Source organism: Barbatula barbatula, assembly GCF_947034865.1.
Source record: "Barbatula barbatula genome assembly, chromosome: 3".
NCBI lineage: Eukaryota > Metazoa > Chordata > Actinopteri > Cypriniformes > Nemacheilidae > Barbatula > Barbatula barbatula.
In genome coordinates this window covers 15,384,320-15,407,738 of record NC_136764.1, presented here as the reverse complement: position 1 = coordinate 15,407,738, position 23,419 = coordinate 15,384,320, and the positions used below count along the sequence as shown (strand labels likewise).

The 23,419-nt window shown below is 39.4% G+C and overlaps 1 protein-coding gene across 13 annotated transcripts in view; it reads left to right on the top strand.

The window, feature by feature from the left end:
• dlg1b (discs large MAGUK scaffold protein 1b) overlaps positions 1-23,419 on the top strand; it is an 82,445-nt gene that overhangs the window by 51,493 nt on the left and 7,533 nt on the right. For 6 of the 13 annotated variants that reach the window (XM_079453160.1, XM_079453169.1, XM_079453167.1 and 3 more), the window contains 13 exons: positions 7,746-7,844; positions 8,425-8,478; positions 11,497-11,547; positions 12,585-12,709; positions 14,119-14,288; positions 15,611-15,747; positions 15,834-15,978; positions 18,759-18,885; positions 19,944-20,100; positions 20,240-20,342; positions 21,106-21,220; positions 21,407-21,583; positions 21,753-21,819. In XM_079453160.1, the coding sequence (XP_079309286.1) occupies positions 7,746-7,844; positions 8,425-8,478; positions 11,497-11,547; positions 12,585-12,709; positions 14,119-14,288; positions 15,611-15,747; positions 15,834-15,978; positions 18,759-18,885; positions 19,944-20,100; positions 20,240-20,342; positions 21,106-21,220; positions 21,407-21,583; positions 21,753-21,819 (1,527 nt within the window). The remainder of the gene's footprint in view (positions 1-7,745; positions 7,845-8,424; positions 8,479-11,496; positions 11,548-12,584; positions 12,710-14,118; positions 14,289-15,610; positions 15,748-15,833; positions 15,979-18,758; positions 18,886-19,943; positions 20,101-20,239; positions 20,343-21,105; positions 21,221-21,406; positions 21,584-21,752; positions 21,820-23,419) is intronic. The other 7 variants (XM_079453162.1, XM_079453161.1, XM_079453159.1 and 4 more) reach the window with 2 other exon arrangements.

The window sequence follows — 23,419 nt, the reverse complement described above, 5'->3', positions numbered from 1 at the left end:
AAGTGTTCATCTGGGTTACATTGCAGTATTCACCTGCTTGAATGTGATGTCATTGTTTTCCGATGAGAAAATGTGAAAGCACATATTTCTTTTCTCTGCTGCCTGGCAACCTGCGTGCCTCTGTCATGCAGCAGTGCTCGCAGCGCCTCACACACGCCTTAATTTGCACGCTGTACAAAGTGCATGGTACAGATGTGAATAGCAGCAGTGCTTTGCCACTGATGCAATCGTGGTTGTTGAACACGCTGGGATGCTTAGTTTGATTTATTTTGATGGTCCCTAGTTGCTAAATGATGCATGTAATTTATCATCAAAGGCATGTCATATGTTGTGATTACCTATGATAGCAGTGATGTTGCTGGGTTTACTTTTATGTATGTATATGTAATGCCGTGCATCATTATTTTTTTCTGATGTACTGTAGAAGGTCCTTAAGTTTATACACCGATAAAGATTTCGCTTTGCATTAATAAATAAAAGTAAGGTTATTCCAATATAAAACCAATGAAGATCATTTAAGAGAATTAAAGGTGAATTGCATAAATGTGACCCAGTGTGTGAAATTCAGGCTTACTGTAAGTCTGATTAAATAAGAAACTGATTTTGAGATGATGAACATCAAAGTTTGATTTCTACCAAAAATTTCACTTGAGTTCTACATTTTGACGTGGCCTTAGAAAACATTAAAGATATCAAGGTTATATTAAAAAAATGTTTTTACATTACATTATATAGTATTATTCAATATAGAAAAATGTAAATCAGTAAAAAAATAAAGCTTTAATAGAATATTCCACCCAAAATTAGATACTGTTATCATTTACTCCAGATTGTTCCAAACCTGTATACATTTCTTTGTTCTGCTGAATGCAAAGGAATATATTTGGAATGATGTCAGTAAAAGATCTCATCCCCATTGACTCCAATAATGTTTATTTTCCCTACTATGGGGGTGATTCACGTTTTGCTTCTTTTCTGCGCACATCTAGATTTTCAGACTTTTCAGAGTCATTTTACATGAACCAACCAACCAACCAACCAATATAGACAGGCTCTGTGAAGATGGAGAGATAATCACAGCATTAATAAATCTAGTAGCTTTTTGCAAGGTATTTTTAGTGTGGATATAATCCATATATACATTGTTTATACCTCCTCGTCTCAACGTCTAGTGTGGCCTATGATTGCTTAGCAACGACAGAGACTTGCGTTTTCCATGCGGTTTTAGGTGAATCGCCCCTATGGTAGTAAATGGGGGATGAGATCTGTTTAGTTACTCCCAAATATCTTTCTTTGTGTTTAGCAGAACAATGAAAACTATACAGGTTTGGAACAACATGAGGGTGAATAAATGATGACAGAATTTTAAGTTTTTTGGTGAACTATGCCTTTAAGTGTTAAGATAGATGTCCACATTGAATATGCACCCGTAGATTCAGCATATGGCTTGATGGATTTTGGCAAAGTTGATATATTTATTTATTGATATAATTTAATAAATTCTGTACCAATAAGTACTGTATATTAATAAGAATAACATTTTTTCTTTGACTATTCCGTCATGTTTACATTATCCCGAAAATTCTGAATTCAGTTCTTAAATCCGTAAAGAAACAGGTAAGTACATCTGTGTAAAAATGCAGATGTATAGGCCAGATAGAAAATTCAGGCACAACATGGAAACAATTTGTTTTCCTCATATTTTGGATACATGTACTTTTACCACTAAACTAAAATCTAAAAATCATAGTCACCATGACTTATTTGAACCATACCACTCATGTATTGGAGTTGGAAACCTGTGAGACAAATCAAATTTGCGCTTTGATCCGCTCAATGTATTGATGGATTAATGATTCATGGGTCACAGTATTGACCGAGGTCATTATTTATCAGGAGAATAGGCATTCACAGGAATAGCTGACATCCGTGGATCATGACTTTGCTTTCAACATCTATTGAGAAGCTGCCCTGCAGTCTGACCTCGTCAATGGCTGGCCTAATTTGTCTGCCTTTGTGTGGCCTATGGAAGATTTGAAAGCTGATATCCCACGCTTTCCATTCCATGAGCAAAAAGTCGGCATGACTAATGCTTGATGTTTCAGTTGCACCAGAACACATGCCTTTTGTTATATCACTCTTTTTACTCTTTACAGATAGAGTTGACTGTTCTAAAATGTAACCTTCCTTTGATTTCACAATGGTCTAATTGTCAATTAGCAAGATGACAGGATGGCTCGGTTCTGCGAGGTGACTCTAAATTGTCGATCTCTTTAGACATGCCCACAGTGTGTTCAGTGGTCATTTGCAATGTATTATTGATGTCCTGCCATATCAACTGGAATAGTCTCACAGGGAAGATGAGCTTTAGTGGTGTTTTGGATGCCATCTTTCCCTCTAAGTCAATAGTTAATGTAAAACCCAGACAAGCCGATCCTTCAGTGTTCTTCAGGCTCTTTATCTGATTATGCGAGGGTCCGAGACACTATCACAGGTCTGAGCCAGCATGGTGTTGACACTTAAATGACCGTGTTTTTCGTACCATCCAGTCCATGCTGTAGGCTCTAGTGCGCTAATGAATATGTCAACAGATGATGCTGAAGAGCGTGTTTACTGTGGCTTCTGGTGCGAGACAGGGGACCGGAGCTTGCACGGGAAATCCTGCTGGCTCTTTTAGATCTGCGAGCAGTTGCCATGGCTTTAAGCTCCCAAGGGAGTGGAGGCAGAGCCTGGTGACAAAATCAGCCAACTCATCCAGCACCTGTGGCACATCTATGGAGCTGTTGAATGAAGGTGGTTTCTTTGGAGAGGGTGCTGGTAAAGATCCGGTGCTACACGCACACCAACAGATCTGGCCATGTGGAATACTCTGTATTTTTACGCACAACCTCTCTTTATGGGTTTTGTAGTTGATGTCTTGGTGGTCTCAAGTCATTACTGACAACTAATTCCTCCAATCTTTTTATGTGCATCCAGTTTTTTACTGTAAAAGCAAGTGTTTTAATGCTTGAAAGCTATGTTTATTGGGCAGAGTGACATTTGGACAGGCAGCTTTTATTCATCCGATGGTCTTCAAATTTAGCATCTTGGAGGCAGAGAATTGCACAGATGGCTTCAGTAAAACAAAGTAGTACCAGCTCGTAATTTGTCCAGCCAGTGATCACCATCTTTGAGTCTTCTGCTTCGCCATCTACTCATGACTGATGAAACCGCAGCCAGCTTTGCTTAGAATATTCACTTTCTTCTTTGCCTGGAATGTATTCAGCTGTGCATCTGCTCCGATACCACGCTGGATGGTTGTTAACGTTTCGAAGATCAAGTTTTGGATTGAACGAAGGATTGTCATGAGTACACGGCACATTCAAGGCTTTGTTCAGATGAAAACTCCTGATATGCCCAGCACAGGAAGCTACACTCATAATTGAGGAAGTTGTTTGGAAACACTCTCAGACTCCTGCCCGAATTTTTTTCCTGTGTTTATTATCGACACGCTCCTGAGAGGTGACTGCGTGTATCAACAGTTCATCTGCAGCAATGAACTACATCTTCGGTGGAAATACCTCGTATTCCAGGAGAAGTCGTGGCAGCAGTACCGGTTCGGCCCATGGTAGCTCAGCTGGACCCAGGTTTAGGCAGTGGTCCATACGTAGCTCTTCTGAGGAAGCTGCAAAACAGACCCCGTCCCGCTGGCGTCGGGTGCTCACTACCCTTACTCACCTCAATACCTTCAGCGACTGTATTGTGTTAAGAGCAAGTACGGTAAGTTTTGCAGCTCATGTAAAAGGTGCCAGGAATGAGGAGATTTTAAGTCTGAGTGATGAGTTTACTCTATCAAATTTTATATTAAGTGCCACAAGGCCGCTCTGTACTGTCAGTTATTTTGTAGATGTAAGGTAAACCGAGGTTTTGTTGGAGATTAGAAAACAATGTTTCATTTTAATCCATTTTAACATGCGGCTGAAATAAGATGCAAACCGTAACAAATTAAGATTTTGAACAATGGGAAAATACTGCAGAAATACGTATGTTAACGTGTATAAGAAATTGGCTGGCTTGAGAGTTACAGGTATAATTAATTCTTAATGCAGTCTCATAAAACAAGTATCTTAAACTGAAAGAACAAAAAAAATAACAACCGTCTCTAAGCAATGGGGAATTCACCACCCCAGTTCTGAGAAGGAGAACTTTTTACTTTTAAATACTCAAATGTTTTTCAGGTACAGTTTTCACGTTATCATGTTGATCAATCTTTAATAATTATGTTTTTAACATGTTTACATATTTTTCAGAATGTACATTATGTGTGTTTTTGTGTGAGTGTGAACTATGTACGATGTCTGCCAAGAACATGTCCAGGTCGTATTGTAATAGAAAATTGCTACCGTTAGCAAATTTACCATTGGTTTTAGTAAATTTTTATCACAATTTAACATTTTCTGTAAAATAGTAAGAAAAGGTACAGTAACTGGAATCTAATTAGAATGTTTTAGAACCTAGTATATATGTTCTTTATGTAGTTAATATTACAGTCCGTTCTAAAATTTTAAAGGAATTCTTTGATGCAAATGTGTGTTGTCTATTTACTATTGTTGGTCTTTTGTAATTGGTCAAGGCCACCAAAACAAAATTGAGTGCCGTGTATAGTGTATGTCCAGTAGGTGGCATTGGAGTTGCAGTTTTGAGTGACAATTCTTTATACTTGCAATGCATTGTGACATGTGCAGTTCCTCATATGGGTTTATATTTTCACTCATATTAAAGGGACCTAAGATTGTGGTGATATTATCCTCTTTATTGTTTAAAGAATTACAAGCAAATAGGTTATGTTCACCTCTTCATGCAGAAATCTGATTTTACGGATTGGCAGTGTAACATAAACAAGGGTTTAACCTGCTGATTGTGTGGAAATTCATCAGAGCAGATGTGAATGTTGAAGCAGTGCTCATTAACAGTCCAGCAGACTCAGGCTTATCAATTTAAATCCACTTATAAAATCAGCCTCCAATCCAATCATCCGGGTTGTCATGTCAACACTGCTCTTCTAGGCCATTTTGTATAATTTATCTATTGGTAATATTCCCAAAGGACAGATCCTTGCATTCATACACTATGACATACCATCTGTCACAAAGTGGTCATATGTAATATGCATTAGTTTCTATGCTGTTTCCAATGTTTCCTTCCAGTCAGTGGCCCAATTAAAACAAGCCTGTTAAACCTCTGCATGTTTTGCTCATCAAGATATATTTACTTATGTATAATAACGTACAATATTAAGGTTTAAGATGTTATTTTATTCAACCTGACTGTGAAACCATAGATAAAATCACCCCACTGTGTTGTTTAATGTATGGGAAACCCTTCTCTTTCATGATACATCTCGTTGTGTAAGAGCCATCTATGGATATATAGGTGACAAGCTGTTCACTATATTGATCTCACTCATGCTAGGATACAGACACTGTCTCTGTGTTGGCGTGGTTTCTAAGTGCTGGCTTTGTATGTGAATCGGAGCTCAGCATTGATTATTCATGCCAGGAAAAAGCCCCTCCACGCCTGATGGCTGTGCCCATTGGAGCTCTCTAATTGGCACGAGAATGCGAAGAGATGAGAGGAAGGGTGTACTAGAGATGCAGAGAGCAAGAGGGTCGATGTGCACATGACTGCCTGGGCTAAATTTCCCTGCACACAGCCAAGGTGCAGTACCAAAACACTGCGACCTCGTTCTTGACACTGCTGCATCGCTTTTCGTCAACGTGCTGAACATGACGACCTTCTACTCCGGCCACGAGTACGCCGGCCGGAGAGCGGAAAGCTGTGTGAGGTCCGTTCAAGAGAAGAGGAACTCCTCGCATCCACGAGTCAACATCAAGCAGGACGTGCTGCCCGCCTCAATCCTCAAACAATCGCATTTCCAGAAGATGGTAACCCCGGAAGGCTACATCCACCCGGCCAACTACAGCTCCTGCACCCTACCCTCAAACATTGCAAAGACCAGGACCAAGTTCCTTAATTTGCGTGACAGCGTGAAGAAAAGTCCTACCAAGAGCACGGCTAAATCTAGTGGGTTGGGGGAGAGGTTTTCGGGCAGGGTTGACAATCTCTGGGCCTCGGTTTCATTTGAAAAGGTATGTTAAAATACTGAGGAGCCGTGTTTGGGCATTGTCTTCACTGGTTATTGGGTCCACTACTTTTCCGCTGTCTGTGGTATCATAAAAATGTTGTCCCTCCTTTGGCTTTATTATTTTTTACTAAATATCTTTTTAGTGGTGGTGCTGATGTTATGGTTTTACAGCGGTTGGTTTTATTCATTGGGGTCTGAATTTTATCTGCTCCACTTGACATGGAAGTTGCTATCCATAATTTTATTCGCTCTTTTTTTATGCTAAATTCCTTTGCAAATTGTCCAGTGTTTTATCTTCTCGTATCATAAACATGTGTTTTGAATATTATATATGCATGGAATCTTTTCTCAAACATCATGTATTGTCAGCTTGTTTATCAAGCACATCTGCTGATGTATTGTTTTTCCATGTTAAATTCATTTAAAGCAATTAATCCCACAATTAAAGGTCTATAGTAGACGGGTAAAGTGGGACTCCAGTCGATGCTATTGACAAGCTCTAATTTTAGACTCTGTGTGTATGAGGTACTACGACAAAGTGCCTAGAGTATTGTTTTTGCCTGCAGTTAGGGTCACGCTTAATGAAGGTTTTTCAGCAAACCTTGCATGTGTATCGGTTATTATTATAAGCCTTGCTATTTGTCTCCGCATGATATTCATATTTTCATAGTGATGTCTCTGATTTCACATTAAATATTACAGTGTGCCGTGTCCAAAATAAATATACACATAGTTTATTTGCATGGCTTAAAATGTATGAAAGATATTTAGATGGTGTATGCGGGCAGAATGAGCTGTATGTCTGATCAAATGTATTCACTTGAAGGCACAACAGGACCCTTCTTTATCGTACCAAGCAATAACAAACCTCAAAAAAATTCATTTTTTCTTTCCAGGATTCATTTATCTGTTCTAGGCTTTGTGTGACAACGTCCGTATATTTTAGATCAATTTCGTCCATATATAAATATACATTTCCACTCATGATTTACCTCAAGGCTTTAATTGTGAATTCAGTGCATGTTGTACATCAGTGGCTGAGGTGGTCTCAGTGAGGGGTGGTTTTGGGTGCCAACCTCTTCCAAGACCCCCCTCCCAGACTGCACTGTATGTCAGAGTTTGACGTGGACAACGGCCCTGTCATAGTGCTACAGTATGTGAAAGCCCATGAGTTTGTTGAGAAAGCTTATCTTCTCATCTCACAGCTCAGTAAACAAGCTGCAGGAATTGTTAGACACTCAAAGGACAGAAACATACTTTTTACTATTTGCGCTTCCAGCTTCATACCATCTGCATCTACTGTACTGTGAGAAAGGCTTTTATGATTAACCGTAAAACAGGAAAGACGTTTCCCCCCCAAACAGTCAAATAACATTAGCAGCTTCCCTTACATTTACATTACATCATTTCATTTTCATGCTCATTTCTATTTTCCACTCATCTGTAATTCTTCAATAAATGAACGGAGCATCTTTCAACTCCCTACTGTGACCCCTCAAGCTTTCATTCATACAGATACCCGCCTGCACCCATCTTCTCTGGGGGTTCTTTTCAAGTCTGTGCTGTTGTGTTGTTGTGTGTATATGTGACCTGACCTCTCCCCTTCCATGCTATTGTTCAGCAGACAGATGCTGTCCCACCCTCCACTCTCATAATCCCTGTGATCCCAATCTCCACTGTCCCCGCGGAGCCCGCTGTCATCTCTCCATCAACGTCACAGGTCTTTTTTTTTGTCTTTCTCTATATTCACTCTTCCCCTCCCCTCTTTTTTGCTCTCTTTCTGTTGGTCATTTTTTGATCCCTGCCATTCCACTGCTCGCTGATGGGGCTGAAGGATTATCAGCCCCAGAGCCGGGTAAAGTATGACGGCTTTCCTTGACTAATAGCATCTGCGTGTCGACCACCCGGAGGAGGTGGAAATCCCCAAAGAAAGACAGACAGACCGAATTGAGCAAGCAAGAGAAGAACCTTGACAGTGGATTTAATTTTAGGCTGCTTTGGGCACGTAATAGCATTCATGCTTCAGCATTGCATGTTCTGCAGTCTAAAACGGCATGTACGTACGTATGCTGGCTGCGCTGTATTAATCTGGTGCGAGCGCCAGTGCTGGTATATGTAGCATCATGTGGAGAGTAAGTGAATGTACCATTGCTGCGTAGAACGCTGCAAGCTTAACACTTTAACAGCTTAACAGGCTTTTCTTCCAGCACTAACTGCATCTACTAAAAATATTCGGCTCTTGGTGCAATTTGAATGGAACTGAAAATGTAATGCTTTAACTGGAATGTTTTCTCTTGCAGGCAAATCCGCCCCCTGTCGTAGTTAATACAGAGAGTTTGGATTCAGCCCCATACGTAAGTGTAATTTTTTCTTTTCATTTACACATGCTTTTCAAACCAATTTTCAGATTCATGGAACTCTAAGAGCTGCAAGTAACACAGTTAATAAGTTATGTCTGTTGTTGGAAAATTGGAAAAAGGTTTGCGGTGGGACTTAAATCAACATAAGGCAGGCAGCATTCTCACCTAATTTTAGTGTAAACATGTTGACTAGCAACTTGACTTTCATAAAAAAAATTACGTGGATAGTGAAAACTAAAATCACCCGCAGTATTTGCTTGTGCTAGGTTCTCCATTATCAAGTCGCTGACCCGGAGTGTCTCAGGGTTTAACGTTAGCATAACATTTTGAATATCATTACTGAGGTCCATTAGTCAAGTGTGGCTTTCATTCAGCACTGTGCTGAAATGACATCTACTGCATTTGTTTTCCGCTTCATTTCCCTTGAGTCTGCCCGTGGAGTAATAAGGTCAGAAGTACTGGCACTCTGGGGCACGACATCTGTTTTTCTAGCACCTCACAAACAACCTTCACTTGAGCTCCTGCTGCCTCAGCAGCGGCGCTCATTGTGAGGAGCATCCGGAGCCTCGAGGGACTCACTGCCGCTTGATATTCTGTGATTGGGGAGGGTAATTGACTCCATGTGGAAATTATGTTGTGAAGGCAAGTAGGGAGGGAATAATGTTTGGTGGTGATGTTGTAGAATGAAATCAGATGCATGTCTGTCACTGAATTTATTCAATTACGGTGGTGAAGGTTTGAAGATTGATGAGCTACGATATAGAAAATCACTAAGCACCAATGAATCCCCATCAAATGAATGTTGAATAATGTGCTATATCCGTGCAAATTAACTCAATGTTCAGATGGGCCTTCGAAATGTGGCACTGTCCATGGTGCTGAGACCTGTTGCAAACCGGACAGCTACAGTGCTAATGAGTACAGGTTCTAGAAAATTCGACGGCATTTAATGCACCATCATTGGATAGACTTCATTTTTGTATTTTTAAGTTTGTAGCTTCAGATGTACACAGGTATGTGTCTCTTTATTTTATTCTAGAACTAAAGTATATAGGGATATTCATTTAGTCATTTATGAAATGAGGTAAACAATAGAAGCAATTGGAACAAGATAAGGACAAAGTATAAATAAAAGCAATAAAAGAATAGAAGAATAACAGTACAATATTTTGGATGTTCTCTGCAATCTAGTAGTGTGCATACTGTCTCTAAACATTCACCTCTTTGTTCAAGTAGCACATCAGATTTTTATGATTCCTTATATGAGCCATAGTGGGCCGTTGATTGGAAAATGTTTCACGACCTTTGAAATGCCCATGTTTAGCTTTTCTTAATGTACTTTTTACTTACCAGGTGTTTATGAGCTTGAAAGTTATATATATATATATATATATATATATATACAACGAAGCTAAATATATATACATTCTGTGAACTACTAACAATATATTTTTAAACCAATTTCAAATTAAAATATTTTTACTGTTTGCATTTATTTGCAGAAAATAAAACCTGGAGAAACATTTACATTTAGTCATTTAGCAGACGCTTTTATCCAAACAATGGAACAATGGAAGCAATTGGAACAACATAAGTACAACAAAAACCATAAGTGCAATAAAAAAACTGGTCTCATAAAGAGCTTTTGAAAACATGTTCACCTTAAGCAAAACAACAGTAACATTTGTACATGTATTTAGGGAAAGTTAAGAAAAAATGTATGTGATAACATGGATTTTTATAATTGTTTTCATGTGTCTTGTCATTTTGTCAGTCTTTCACATTGATGTTGGATGACTTTGTCACTCCTGAGGTTTGATTTTGTTGAAATGCAACAGACACTGGACTGGAATGACCACAATACTAGAAATAATGATTAAATATACATTTTGAATGGTCTCTTAATTGTTTCGTGGCAATATTTAATGCATAACGTTAGAGCTATAGGTCACTGTTCTCTGAGTTTCACACATACTGCGTTTCATTTGAGCACCCATCTTCACAGGTTACAGTGTTAACAGCAGAAGTGTGAGCCATGCAGTGTTGAACCCTAGAAGCGTTCTATTTGCTTAACTGAATATGCAGTTTGTGTGAATCAGTCTGTAGGCACGGCACACAGCGTAGTGTGAACACCCTGATCGTGTTCACAAAATTGCACAGGCTTGTGATTTTCATTATAATGTTATTTTATAAAGGAGATTCATTTATTGTCGTCCTTCACTTACTGCCAAAGATACAGTCCGTCTTGATGAAATGTGTTTGCATGAATCACGTGCCACATCATGGCGGAATGGACAGTGTTGGCTTTCAAAGTAACCAAGTCTGGTTAGTTTTACAAGCTGATCTGAAATTGTAAGCTTTTTTAGTAGCCACCTAACATACAATGTGCTTCTTTGAAAAAGATTAAAAAGAAGGGAAAGCAATTCAGTGTTTGTGATTGAAAAGGGTTAAATCTACCGCAGATGGGTCCGTTTGTATTGATAAATTATTTTTATGAATGAACATGTTGAGTATCCAACACACAGAATATCACGCTTATCCATGATTTGATCCCGTTATAGTATAGTATAGGCGACGGCAAATTGGACTATTCGCCTATTTCACAAAATGGCGACAAGAGACCAGAAGTATGGAAAAACGTTTTCCTGCGGCACTGCTGTCATAGCTATTTATTCATTCATTCATTCAGCTTGTCTTCTCAAAGGCATTCATTTTATTTACCAAAAGCAGCATATGATTTGTATATGCAAATCTGATTTGAAAAATAGGGAAAACAAACATTACAAAACATTTATTTATGCGATTTATTTATTATCAAGGTCTGATATATGTAAAAAAAATCAGCATAAAGGGAGCACTACATGCCCAACTTCTTCTAGTCTCCGCAACTTTTCTGTGTAGTGAACTGAGCTAGAGCATTGACTGAACAAGCATTTACCCTTCTTCTGGTTTGCACACGTCACACTCTATTAAAATACACTTATTGTGCCTGATATATTTTTTTGTTCACAGGTTAATGGTACAGAAGCTGACTTTGAGTATGAGGAGATTACCCTGGAACGGGTGAGTGGTATTGCTTTTGTTCTCTGTTGGTGTCTTTGCTGTTGTACAGATCAGGTCACAAACAAACAGCGCTTGTCTCATGCATGGACAGTGGAATCTACAGGCTGAAACTAGCGTTTTAATCCTTTCTAAACAGTTTGTGTTGAACACAGACTCCGATTACTCTGTACATCTCCCACAGCCATCCTAAAGTACATGCGTCTACACAGCACATGCTAAAAATACTCAATTGAGAAATGTCTCCATGTACTAACTCAAACATGATTAAAATGCATCATGTCAGAACCATTAGCTGTCTAGATAGAACGAAAAAACGCTCCTTGCAGAGTAACCAGGGAGCAAAAAAGAGCACCATCTTGCCTTCCACAGTCAAGACTTAATCCCTGACTCTGCCTAAGGCTCACGCCCCCCCCATTCTCATCTGCTTTTTTGTGACCCAGTTCAGCGCTGCTTTGTACTGCACATTTATTAACTCTGCATAAATAAACAATGCTTCTCCACAAGCTGTCATCAGCTCAATTTGAAGCCTGCTTCTTTTTGCCTTGTCGGCTAAATGCACAGCTGAGCGCACGTAGTCTGCGCATATTAATTTCTTAATGTTATTTGTCTTGCTCGATGACTGAAAGTAGTAAATGTGTGTTGCCTGAAAATCCAGATAATAATACACTATTGAGTTTTGTTGAGTCTGGAGTATTGATCTGCAAACAAGTTTTGAGTGGTACGGTAAAGGTAGAAACAAAATGAGTCTGTATTAAGACTATGATGTGTGATCTCTGCTCTTTTTAAAAATGCTGATGCTTCACAACATGCCTATATATTAGTAGGCTATATCAATAATACTGGTCAAGATGGAGAGTGTTATGGTTTTTCCATAATAAAATGTATTTCATTATCATTCTAATTGATTAATATAAGAAACATGACAGATTAACCAATTATCAGCATATTTTAGTACCTATATTCTCATCAACAACAAATTGGATGTTGATATTTTGAAATCCCAGCCTCTGAGTATAGCTTTCCTTTTCCATATATAGGGAAATTCCGGGCTGGGCTTCAGTATTGCCGGTGGCACAGATAACCCTCACATCGGCGAAGACCCTAGTATATTCATCACTAAAGTCATCCCGGGAGGCGCTGCAGCTCAAGATGGGAAATTGCGGTAAGACTCAAACTCAAATGTTTCCTGTTGCTGTTCTTGTATTATATATGAAGTATTTTTTTTATGGAATTTGGAATTGCACGTCTTGTTCATATTTCACTGAGACCAATGACAAAAATGTATGTGGACACCCCTTTGTAAAGGAGCTTAATAACAATCTTATTGCTATTGCAAACAATAACATTTGATAGACTTTTCTGTTCCCACATGATCGCTCATGTACACAAAACGATATTCATAAAGAAAGAAACATTTTATTGAATTCTTAAAAAGGAGACAACCCCCAGACCTGAACCACACTGAACACCTCTGGGATGAATTGGAACGCTGGCTGAGAGCCAGACGCTAATAGTTCATGACCTCACTGATGCTCATGTGTCTCAATGGGATCAAATGCCCACAAAATTGTTCCAACATATGCCATCCCAGAAGAGAGAAAGCTGTTGGGGAAGAGCAACTCTATCAATAACAAGCAAATCTAAATGTCACGTTTGGATGGCCACATTATTTTGATCCTTTAACAAACAATTTTTATGGAATGGTTTAGCTTGATGTGATTTTGTCACATTTGAAACAGTTGCCACTTGGTTTCATATTTGTACAGTATGTAATGAAGGGGCGTTCATACATTTTATGAAGGGTTCCAATCATTTCGGGAACAGCCTGATGTAGGTAGTACATGAAGAAGCACTTCAATAAACGCGTGTTTAATTGTCAATTTAAATCAACTTGATATGTATTGGCTGTTGATTGAGGTTGTAATGCATTGAGCATGCATTGTAATAGATTTCCTCATGCATTGTATTGTGTATGGAGGATGGATTTGTTCTGTTAGAGTGGTGTTACTAAGCCATAGAGCCCTCTAGTATCTCAGTGCTCATTAAAGCAACCCTGCTGACAGCATCACACTGACAGGATGAAAGCGAGAGAGAGCAAAGAGTCAGCCCTGCCACTGGCTCCTTGCTGTATTTCCACATTGAATTAGGTGTGTGAGAGAGAGTTAATGAATGCTTGTCATACAGGCTTTTGAATACTTTATACTAAAGTGTGATGTATAATTTGTATAATATAAATTTGCTTTGATAGGCTTGTTAACTTATTTTTTCAGTCTGCGGACAATTTATCATCAATCCCTCTTACTTGTTCAACCCTGTCCCTCTAATCACGCGTCATACAAAAAACATGTTTACTGTCCACTTAAATCCCGGCTCATTCCCTTTCTCTTACTCATTTCAATGACCGTCAAATCACTGAAGATGGTGTGTTTTGGTTCTTGATCGTTTTTATGCCCTACAAATTTTGTTGGCATTTTATTGCGTGTCTGTGCAGTTTCAACTGTATTAGGTGGGTTCAAAATATATGTAAACTTGTTTGAGTGTCTGTAAATCCCTTTGGTGTGTTTCACACAGGGTGAACGACGTGATTCTACGAGTGAACGAGGTGGACGTCAGGGACGTGACCCACAGTAAAGCAGTGGAGGCATTGAAGGAGGCAGGGTCACTGGTCAAACTGTACGTCAGGAGGAGAAAGTCTGCGTCAGAGAAGGTCATGGAGATCAAGCTCATCAAAGGACCCAAAGGTAACATTTATACCAGCTCACTCATTACTGTCAATGAACAGCAACGCTTCTGATTGGAATATTGTATACCAAATTGTACACTGCACCTTAACTTGAACTAGAAGCATTTAGGTCGAGGGTTGGGTACCGAAACCACCGGTACCTATATATCCGGTATGTAACTGGACCGATTCAAAACGCAGATTTTGGTGCAACTTAAATGCTTACTGAGCCGTCAATTGAGACGATTGCCCTCATTCACGTGAACGAAAGTCGGAAAGCTCAGATAATACAAATTCAACACATCTTACATAATGGTTAAACGGACCACGATTGATCTGTGATTCGCACGGATCGTGCTCGCCCCACGGATCGGAAGGTGCATGACCCGTAGATTCATCATACTTGAAGACAGTTTTAATGGACGCTCTCATCTCCATCCCCCCATTAGCATACATCACCTGGCACATTCTTTAACTTCCACCGCCGCATAAGGCAAGTATAAAAGTGAAAATAACGTTAAATCGAATTTGAACGTTAAAGCGCATGTTGTGTATAGTGGAGCTCATTCGTGACACAATAGCGCAATCCGGGTTATCGTGTGTTATTAGTTTTATCCGGGAATAACGAACCTGCAAATTTCGTGACAGGCCAATCAGAAAGCACTACGAGCCTTGTAATAAATGGCTATAACAAAGCTAAATCAATAAACAACACTTATCACGTTTCATTGAATCTTTGTCATCAAATTCCAAACTAACTGTTGTTCAGAATGTGTGTTTTTTCATACCTGCTGTGGTTATATTGCTATTAAATCTTAAGGATTAAAAGAATAAATGAAGTTGTGTGGCTCCTCAAAAATAATAGTTTTGGTGTCATCAGATGAAATGTGCAGTTTTCTAGGTGTTCTTTTATTTTTTATCTGAGCCTTTAATCCTCAGCTGTAATTCAGGAGTGCTGCTGAGTAAAGAGCATACAAATGTTCAGCTCACATGCCTTTTAAAGATAACCGTACACATATTTCAGGAGTCACAGGCAAACAGAGGCACGATCGGCTATTTTTGGACCAACCATAACATTCTGCAGTGTTCTACACAACAACTGTAAAGACTTTAAGCTGCTGTTGCCATGGAAACAGTCCCCTCCCTTGGCTTTAGACGGTTTTCTCTTATAATTTATGCAATAATTTGTCTCTCACTGACTTTAAAGACAGTGTTTTCAATTTGTTGTTTGATAATGTTCAGCATGGTAAATTTTGTTAAAGTCGATATTTAATTGATAACATTTTTATCATCATTATTTAAACCTTCTGGTTTTGTTGTTTTTTTCCTGGTGTATTTCAGGTCTTGGTTTCAGTATAGCAGGTGGTGTTGGAAATCAGCACATCCCCGGGGACAATAGCATTTACGTGACAAAAATTATCGAAGGTGGAGCCGCACACAAAGATGGAAGACTACAAATAGGCGACAAACTTCTTGCTGTAAGGAGAATTTGTTCTCATTCTTGATAATGTCATGCATGGTAACATACTGTGTATTAAATTATGTGTGTGTTGATGTGTCTTAGGTAAATAGCTCCTGCCTGGAAGATGTTACCCATGAGCATGCCGTGACTGCCTTGAAAAATACCCCAGACGTAGTCTACTTAAAAGTGGCTAAACCCAACAGTGTCTTCATGAATGACAGTTTCGCCCCACCTGACATCACCAACTGTGAGTTCCACCATGCATGAGTTCCAAAACATGAATCCCTGCCTGTATTGTTAGGGATAAAATGAACAGTAACCACAGTGTTCATCCTTGAGTGATGAACAGGATAAACAAAAACTTTTTGTACTGAGCGCTGTGGTGTGAGGCCCGGCAGTGAACGTATTGATCTGTGTTCTGTTCGTTGGCCTGCCAGCGGGAGCACTTATAGTCCGCAGTGGGGGGACTAAACTACTATCGATTACTCTCGTCTGAGCATGCAGCCCCCGCAACCATCAAAGCATACAGCGTGTCTATCTAAGGATAGGGTAGGTCAGGTACAACTGCACGAATGCTCCACTGTGCGTCTTCCTGGGAAAATGAGTCTGAGTAATGCTACAGGCTGTGACCCGGCTGAGCTCTGTGCAAGTTTATTTTTGGAAAACATCAGTTTTGTGTGTCCTAGTGATTTGTCTCTTTTGATGGAATAGTCAGGGCGAACACAAATGAAAGTTTCCTCAAGGCCTATCAGTCATGCCAGGGTTTTCCAATGCATTGAGCTCTAAACGTCAAACTTTATCCATAACTTTATGAGTGCAGCTCATAACCCAGAGTTTCAACTTTAACCCCATTAGCTGTTGACCTTTTGAAGCGCAGCCAATGATTACGTTTTCGCACGGCGTGTCAGTACATGATTGTTATTAATGCAAATACAATCTCTTTATTCAGACACATCGTTGGTGTTAAAAATAGCACAAATAAGTTGCACAGCAAGCATCGAATAGACCCATCTGATTGGTCCATAGTTTTAAACCACATTTACCTGCTAGCAAGAGTGAAACGCAGGCAACAGCTAGATATGTCAGACGAATTCGTTCATAGACCAACAAACAATGTCAAAGCAGCGTTGGTGCTTCAAATACATTGCCTGATGCAAGCCATGTGAAAGAGCCTTTAGCTTCTTTGCCCCTCAACATTTGACCTCTAGCACCCTGTACCTGTAGACATTTGAAGACGAGGACGTGCTTGTCTCTCTTGTTTTAAAATTCCTGGTAAGCTTGTTTTGAGAGCCACTTTTGAAAGCCGACCTATCCGGCCCATTGGTGCTCTCTGGGCATTTACATAATCGAGCACTCTCCACTGCTTAGCACTCCAATGACTCCTTGACCCCAGAGGCACTGTGACACCACAGCACCGTTTCATCATAAGAGGCTCTTGATTTCTCTGCATCCACAGATATACCCTGCAAAACTCCCTTTAGACACACTACACTTTCTTTACAACATCAAAAAGAAACAGAAGCGACAACAACAAGTAGAGTATGTTTTTACATTTCTAGTTATATTAAATATATAAGCATATTCACACATGTAGTTCATTCATTGTTTACATTGGGAGAAATGGATTGAATACTACATTCTCTATTTTAGGAATAAATCCTTATTAAATCTCCAAATATTAGTTAATTCTTCCATATTATATACTTATATAACAATTTCTATCCATTCATCAATTAAAAGGGTGTCCTGCTTATACCTGTTCCTGGTAATAAACATTTTATAACATTTTGTAATTTTGGGACTTTGTTGTACCCTTGACATATCGGAAATGAAATCATGGCTGGGATCATATGGTCAAGCCATTATTGCTAATCCAAGCAGCAATATCCTAATGCAGGGGAGAAGGCAGCATGTGGAACGATGCCACAGTGTCCGAAGAGAACCAATCGGTGTCCGAGTTAATGAATGAGAAATAATTATTTTAAGTGAGCTCATCGACCAGCAGTCCAGTTCAGAATGAAAATAATGCCTGTTAAATATAACAGAGGAAATTCTCACACTTAGTGTCTGTTTGTATCGAGGGGTATTGAGGAGTCTGAGTATCAGTAGATTATATTTTTGTTGCTGTGGAGAGCCATAAAGCATGCATTTCACCATCTGTTGGCCATTTTTATCTTAAGGGTGAAGCGAGGTTTCTGCAGCTTAGCTTCACGTCATAAGACACTGTGCAGTACTGTTGGTAGATAGGAATTTACTGCTCTGGGACACCTTGAGCTAAATATGTATCTCACAATCATCGTGGAGCTCATAGTGATCAGTGGCTGGAACAGAAAAATAAGATCAGGATAGACTTAATATAACAATAAAAGGTAAAAAAAATATAACTTTTTTTTTTTTACATCATAATGTTATAAGTAGATGCTATATTGTGGTATTTGATACTTATGCTCTGAGAGGACATATCTGGTCTGTTTCAGTGTTTTATCTTATTGGGTCAGAGTAGTCCTTCATACAGTGGACATTCGGAAGAGATGACTTTATCTGATAGGTTTCTATTCTTGAAGCATTCACTCTATAACATGAGGAGATTTGAACCACTTTGCTAGTATAATGTCTATTTCATCATTATGCAAGCAAAACGACGCTTGCTTAAACCAGCAGGCGCAGTGATCCCTGACAGCTTTTTGTCATGATGAACCAAGCTGACGGTCTGCTTAGAGAGACAAAGAGACAGGTCGCATTAGAAAAGTTAAAGCTCAGTTTCATCATGACCCCCCAGGTTTTTTTCTCCCACATGGATGTCCATGTAAACAGAGCCTCTGTGTAGGCCCGGGTGCTAAAAGCTCAAATCAAGATATCATTTACTGTCAAAGTGCTTTAAAACCTATGTCACATGTAGAGCATGTAGTTGTGCAAGTTAGTATAGTGGATTCAATTTAATCTGGGATTTGAAAAAAGCTCTAAAAACAAGCAAGTAATGCTTGTTCTTTGAATTGTGTTCATGTTGGTACCTGTTTTCTGTTCCAGCCTATTCCCAGCACATGGAAAACCATATCAACCCCACAAGCTATCTGAGCCAGCCGATGCCCCCGATGCATTCAGGATGCTATTCTCCGACCACAAAGACCACGGTGGGGGATGATGATGTCACCAGGTACGGTTCGCCTGTTTTGCGTAATTGTTTTGATATTTATTGGCAACCAGAATGTTTTACCTTGCTTCCTCATCACTGCTCCATTTTCATCCTTGACTCCCTGTCGGCATAAGGCTGCTGAGATAAGTGATGTTAAATGTACAGTTTCTTACCCAAGGTGGAAGCAGATCGGTGTTTGTCATTATTCAGGATATCTGTCCTGCTTTATCTCTCCCCTGTGGTTCAAGGTCTTTGTAGTTTCTCACTGCTGCAGGTGACTGAATGCTGTCAATGTGAGATAACGGCAGTGTCCCTCACACAAAGCAGCACGCTCCTGCTGTGAACTAGAAATGTGCAAATCAACATCATTTTATGATCATCTGGTCGTAATTGCTGAAACAAAATGAAAGAAACGGTCCAGATAGATTGATGAACCTTACTTGTTTACCTCAGTTAGGGGATGAGAGAGTTTAAAAACGGCATATCAAAAATCACATCTGATGCAAAGCAACTCTACACCAGACCGTTTGACAAAATAGAGAATTCTGGCCAGACACGTCATCGCCGATTTAGCAATTTTATAAGCTCCAAATTTAGCCCGTTCACGTCATGTGTCGGTTAATTTTCATGAAAACGAGGATGCATCATCAAGCCTCTTAGCCAGCCTGCCAGAAAATGAATAAACAAGATTGTCGTAATCCATCAGAACAAACGCTTCTATTAATCTGACTGTGTAGGTGCGAAGGAGGATTTAAAATTGAGCTCAACAATCAAACATCCTCAAAGTAGCCTCAAAGGAGAATGTGTGCCATTCCAGATGCCATTGTATTTGAGTCATGTGTTATGGCCCTAGACAAGGAAGCTGATGTGATAAAAATGGCATTTGACCTAGTGCTTGTATTTTCAGTTTTAAGATGTAGAACAGAGCTGAGTTGAACTAGAACAGCAGTGCCTCCAAGAGGCCAGATAAATACACTAATCCTGTACTCTTGAATAAAAAACTAAAATACATTATTACCTTCCGGTGTATGCACCATACCTTAACGCACAATGTGGATTGGCATTTTTCTGTGATGCAGGGAGTCCAGGAAGGTTGTACTGCATCGGGGCACCACAGGACTCGGTTTTAACATTGTGGGTGGTGAGGATGGAGAGGGAATCTTTATCTCCTTCATCCTCGCTGGAGGACCTGCAGACTTGTGTGGAGAGCTCAGGAAGGGAGACCGTCTGGTGTCTGTGAGTATCCAGAGTATCCAGAACCGCCCGAGAAAATCGTGCTTGAAATCAGAGTGCTGTTTTTCCCCTCAGCAGATGTTCTTAGCTCACCATTCATGTGATATACACCACTGTCATTGCTTGCTTTCTTGGTGCACAGGTGAATGGAATAGACCTCCGCGGTGCCACTCACGAACAGGCAGCAGCAACCCTAAAGAACGCCGGACAAACTGTTACTATTGTGGCCCAGTACAGACCAGAAGGTAAGTCGCCCTTACGATGTCACCATCAATCATTTTAAGAGCTCATTAAAAATAAATAAGAAATCAATCGCGATCAGCAGAAGTTTGTTGTGTTATGGTGAGAAGTAAAAAGCTTCAGTTTTATAGCCATTTATTGGTTCATTTGACTCATTACCTCGGACCAGAGTTAATAAATAAATCTCGTATTGTTTGTTCTTTTGTGTTTTAATATTGCGTCGAAATTTGATTATATAACCTGTACTACAGACATTAATATGCCGTTAAACATACTTCTTTATGCATTTCCTTTAAAAAAAGAGCTACATTGCTTTGACACAATCACGTTTAATATATATTTTTTACTTCAAAAGCAGACGTTTTCATAGTAGCTAATCTAGGGAAAATGACGTGCAATGAAGTGGTCATGAATGCTTATTACATTGCTCTCTAGAATGCTTGATTCTGATTGGTCAGTAACATTATTCTGAGGTCACTCTTTTGTAAAACAACCAATACCCACACGGCCAATATATTTCCAAAATATTTCCTATATAGAGTCATGGTTTACATTTACCTGAGTGAGTGATGTCTTTCAATTTAAATTAAAACAAGGGTTTATGTTTATTTATTTATTCATTTTAAAAGTAGCCCTATAATTAGCAAGATAAGTTTGTTTAGTTGGTCATTATCTTAACATAAACAAAGATTAGATAGCTGTCTGGGTTTGTTTTGTGATAATGACCAGCAGCAGAACTCTGGGCATTGATGTTTCTGTTTTTTATAGAGTACAGCCGATTTGAGGCCAAGATCCATGACCTCCGAGAGCAGATGATGAACAGTAGCATCAGTTCGGGCTCAGGATCACTGAGGACCAGTCAGAAGAGATCATTATACGTTAGGTACCAGACTGACACTGCACGACACTATACAATGAACACAAATGTGCCAATTCCATAAGCAGATTTGGACTTACATTTACAGTTCAATAAGTTTACATATTAAGTTAAAAAAAAAAAGCTTTTTCTGTTAATTCTGAACCCAGTTAATTCTGTCTTCACTGACTGTGGTCACTGTGTTTATTGCAGGGCACTGTTTGATTATGATAAAACAAAGGATTCAGGGCTGCCCAGCCAAGGCTTGAACTTTAAGTTTGGCGACATCTTGCACGTTGTGAATGCTTCGGACGATGAGTGGTGGCAGGCACGGCAGGTCACGCCTCAGGGAGAGGTGGAGGAGATGGGCGTCATCCCCAGCAAGAGAAGGTGGGGAAATAAAACAAAAACACTATAAAAAAAGGACAGGTACCAGTGTTTGCGTTGAACTGTCATACATCTCAACTTTGATCACATATTGTATGACCACGAGTTAATGAAATAAAATAAAGTCGGTTGAAAGTTCAATTAAAGCCATTATAACATGTTTTCTTTCAAGGGTGGAGAAGAAGGAAAGAGCCAGGTTAAAGACAGTCAAATTTAACTCCAAGTCACGGGAGAAAATAGTGAGTAAAGCATTCCTGGATGTTTTACACTTATATAAACAATAAGCTACTGATATTATCACAAATGAACAGTCTTTTATACTATTATGAAATCTCAGCTCGGTTCCAAAACTTAGTGAGCTGCCTTGCTGTTTAGTGCGCATATTGACAGCTGCTTTCCAAGCACTCCTAACAATCAAGTCTATTCAGTTTTTAAGGTTTGGTGCAAGCCAATGGTGGAGTGCTTTTAACACAAAGTAACATTGCACACACAAAGAATGAGTTAAATACTCCACTTTAAACTACAGTATGCTGAACTGTTGTTTAGATCAGTAGTCCACAAAAGAATGTGGATAGGATCGATTCAAATCTTTTATTGTCTAGCTAACAACTCACAATGTTTTGGAACGTCAGCTTGTAATATTATAGTTTATTTATGCAAAGGAGTAAATCTGATATTTTCTTTATTCTTGAGAAATTCTTATGGTACTTAAAAAACAGTATTCCTTTAAATTCTGTTTAAATTAGCAAATGTTAATGTTCCTACCTCTGTGAAAGTTTGACCATTTGATATTAACACGCATGTAATTATGCTCAGTCAGTACGTTCAGTGGAATGGTGATAGTCTGGATGTCATGAACTAATCAGTCTTCCATGAATGTTCCGGTCGAAATTAACAGCATGTGTAACTGCAAGTGCTACAAGCCCAAAAGGGGCCGTTCTATAACATAACCGTACTGTAAAACATCAGTAACTCATTTTAAGACATAGAGGTCAATAGACCAGATCTGTAGACACGGCACATTCTGTCTAACATGCCGATGAAAGCAATGCATGATAGGAAAACGAAGGACAAATACGCTTGCCATTGATGTTTGACTGCTTGTCTATCTGTATGCCTCCCTCACATCTATTCTGTATCCTCACACTTTCCTCCTTTTATTGACCACGCAATGCCCCTTCCGCAGGTAGAACATCAAATGTATGGGTTTGAATGCCAGAGAAAGCCTATAGCTCCTAAATGAAATGGAAGTGACTTTGAATAGAAGTGTCTGCCAGATGCATAAATGTATGGTAATGCAGTGCTCGCCTCAATATCACAGTGGTGCAGTGTAAACAAGCCACAGGTTTATAACAGATTGCTATGTAAGACTGCAAATGCTCATAGAAAACACCTGTAACTAGAATTAGCATCATTGCCTGTATTCAGTGATATCAAAAATGTACAGCCATGTGGTCTTATTTATCCAAACAAACATATGGTCTGAATTGCATTCCCTTGCCCTTGCACCAAAAATCTAAATGTTGTTTTGTCCTGGTGTTGGTGCTGTGAAGAAAAGAACAAAGCAGGCACATGCGTCCACATGCTTCTGGCACACTCACATAGCTTCTTACCCCGCATGCAAAAACAGCCACCCTATCTGTCTGCCTTCAGGAGCTTTCCCTCTTGTGTTTGAGATTTCCTGCTGCTAGCCGCTTCTTTTGGGTCTATGGCTCAAATCTATTTGTCCATTCTTCATGCATTCCAGATTCAATTCTGACTTTGTGATGTCCTCCACCAGTTTACACCATCTATATGAAATTGACAATCGTGTGATATTGCTTTTATACAACAGTATTA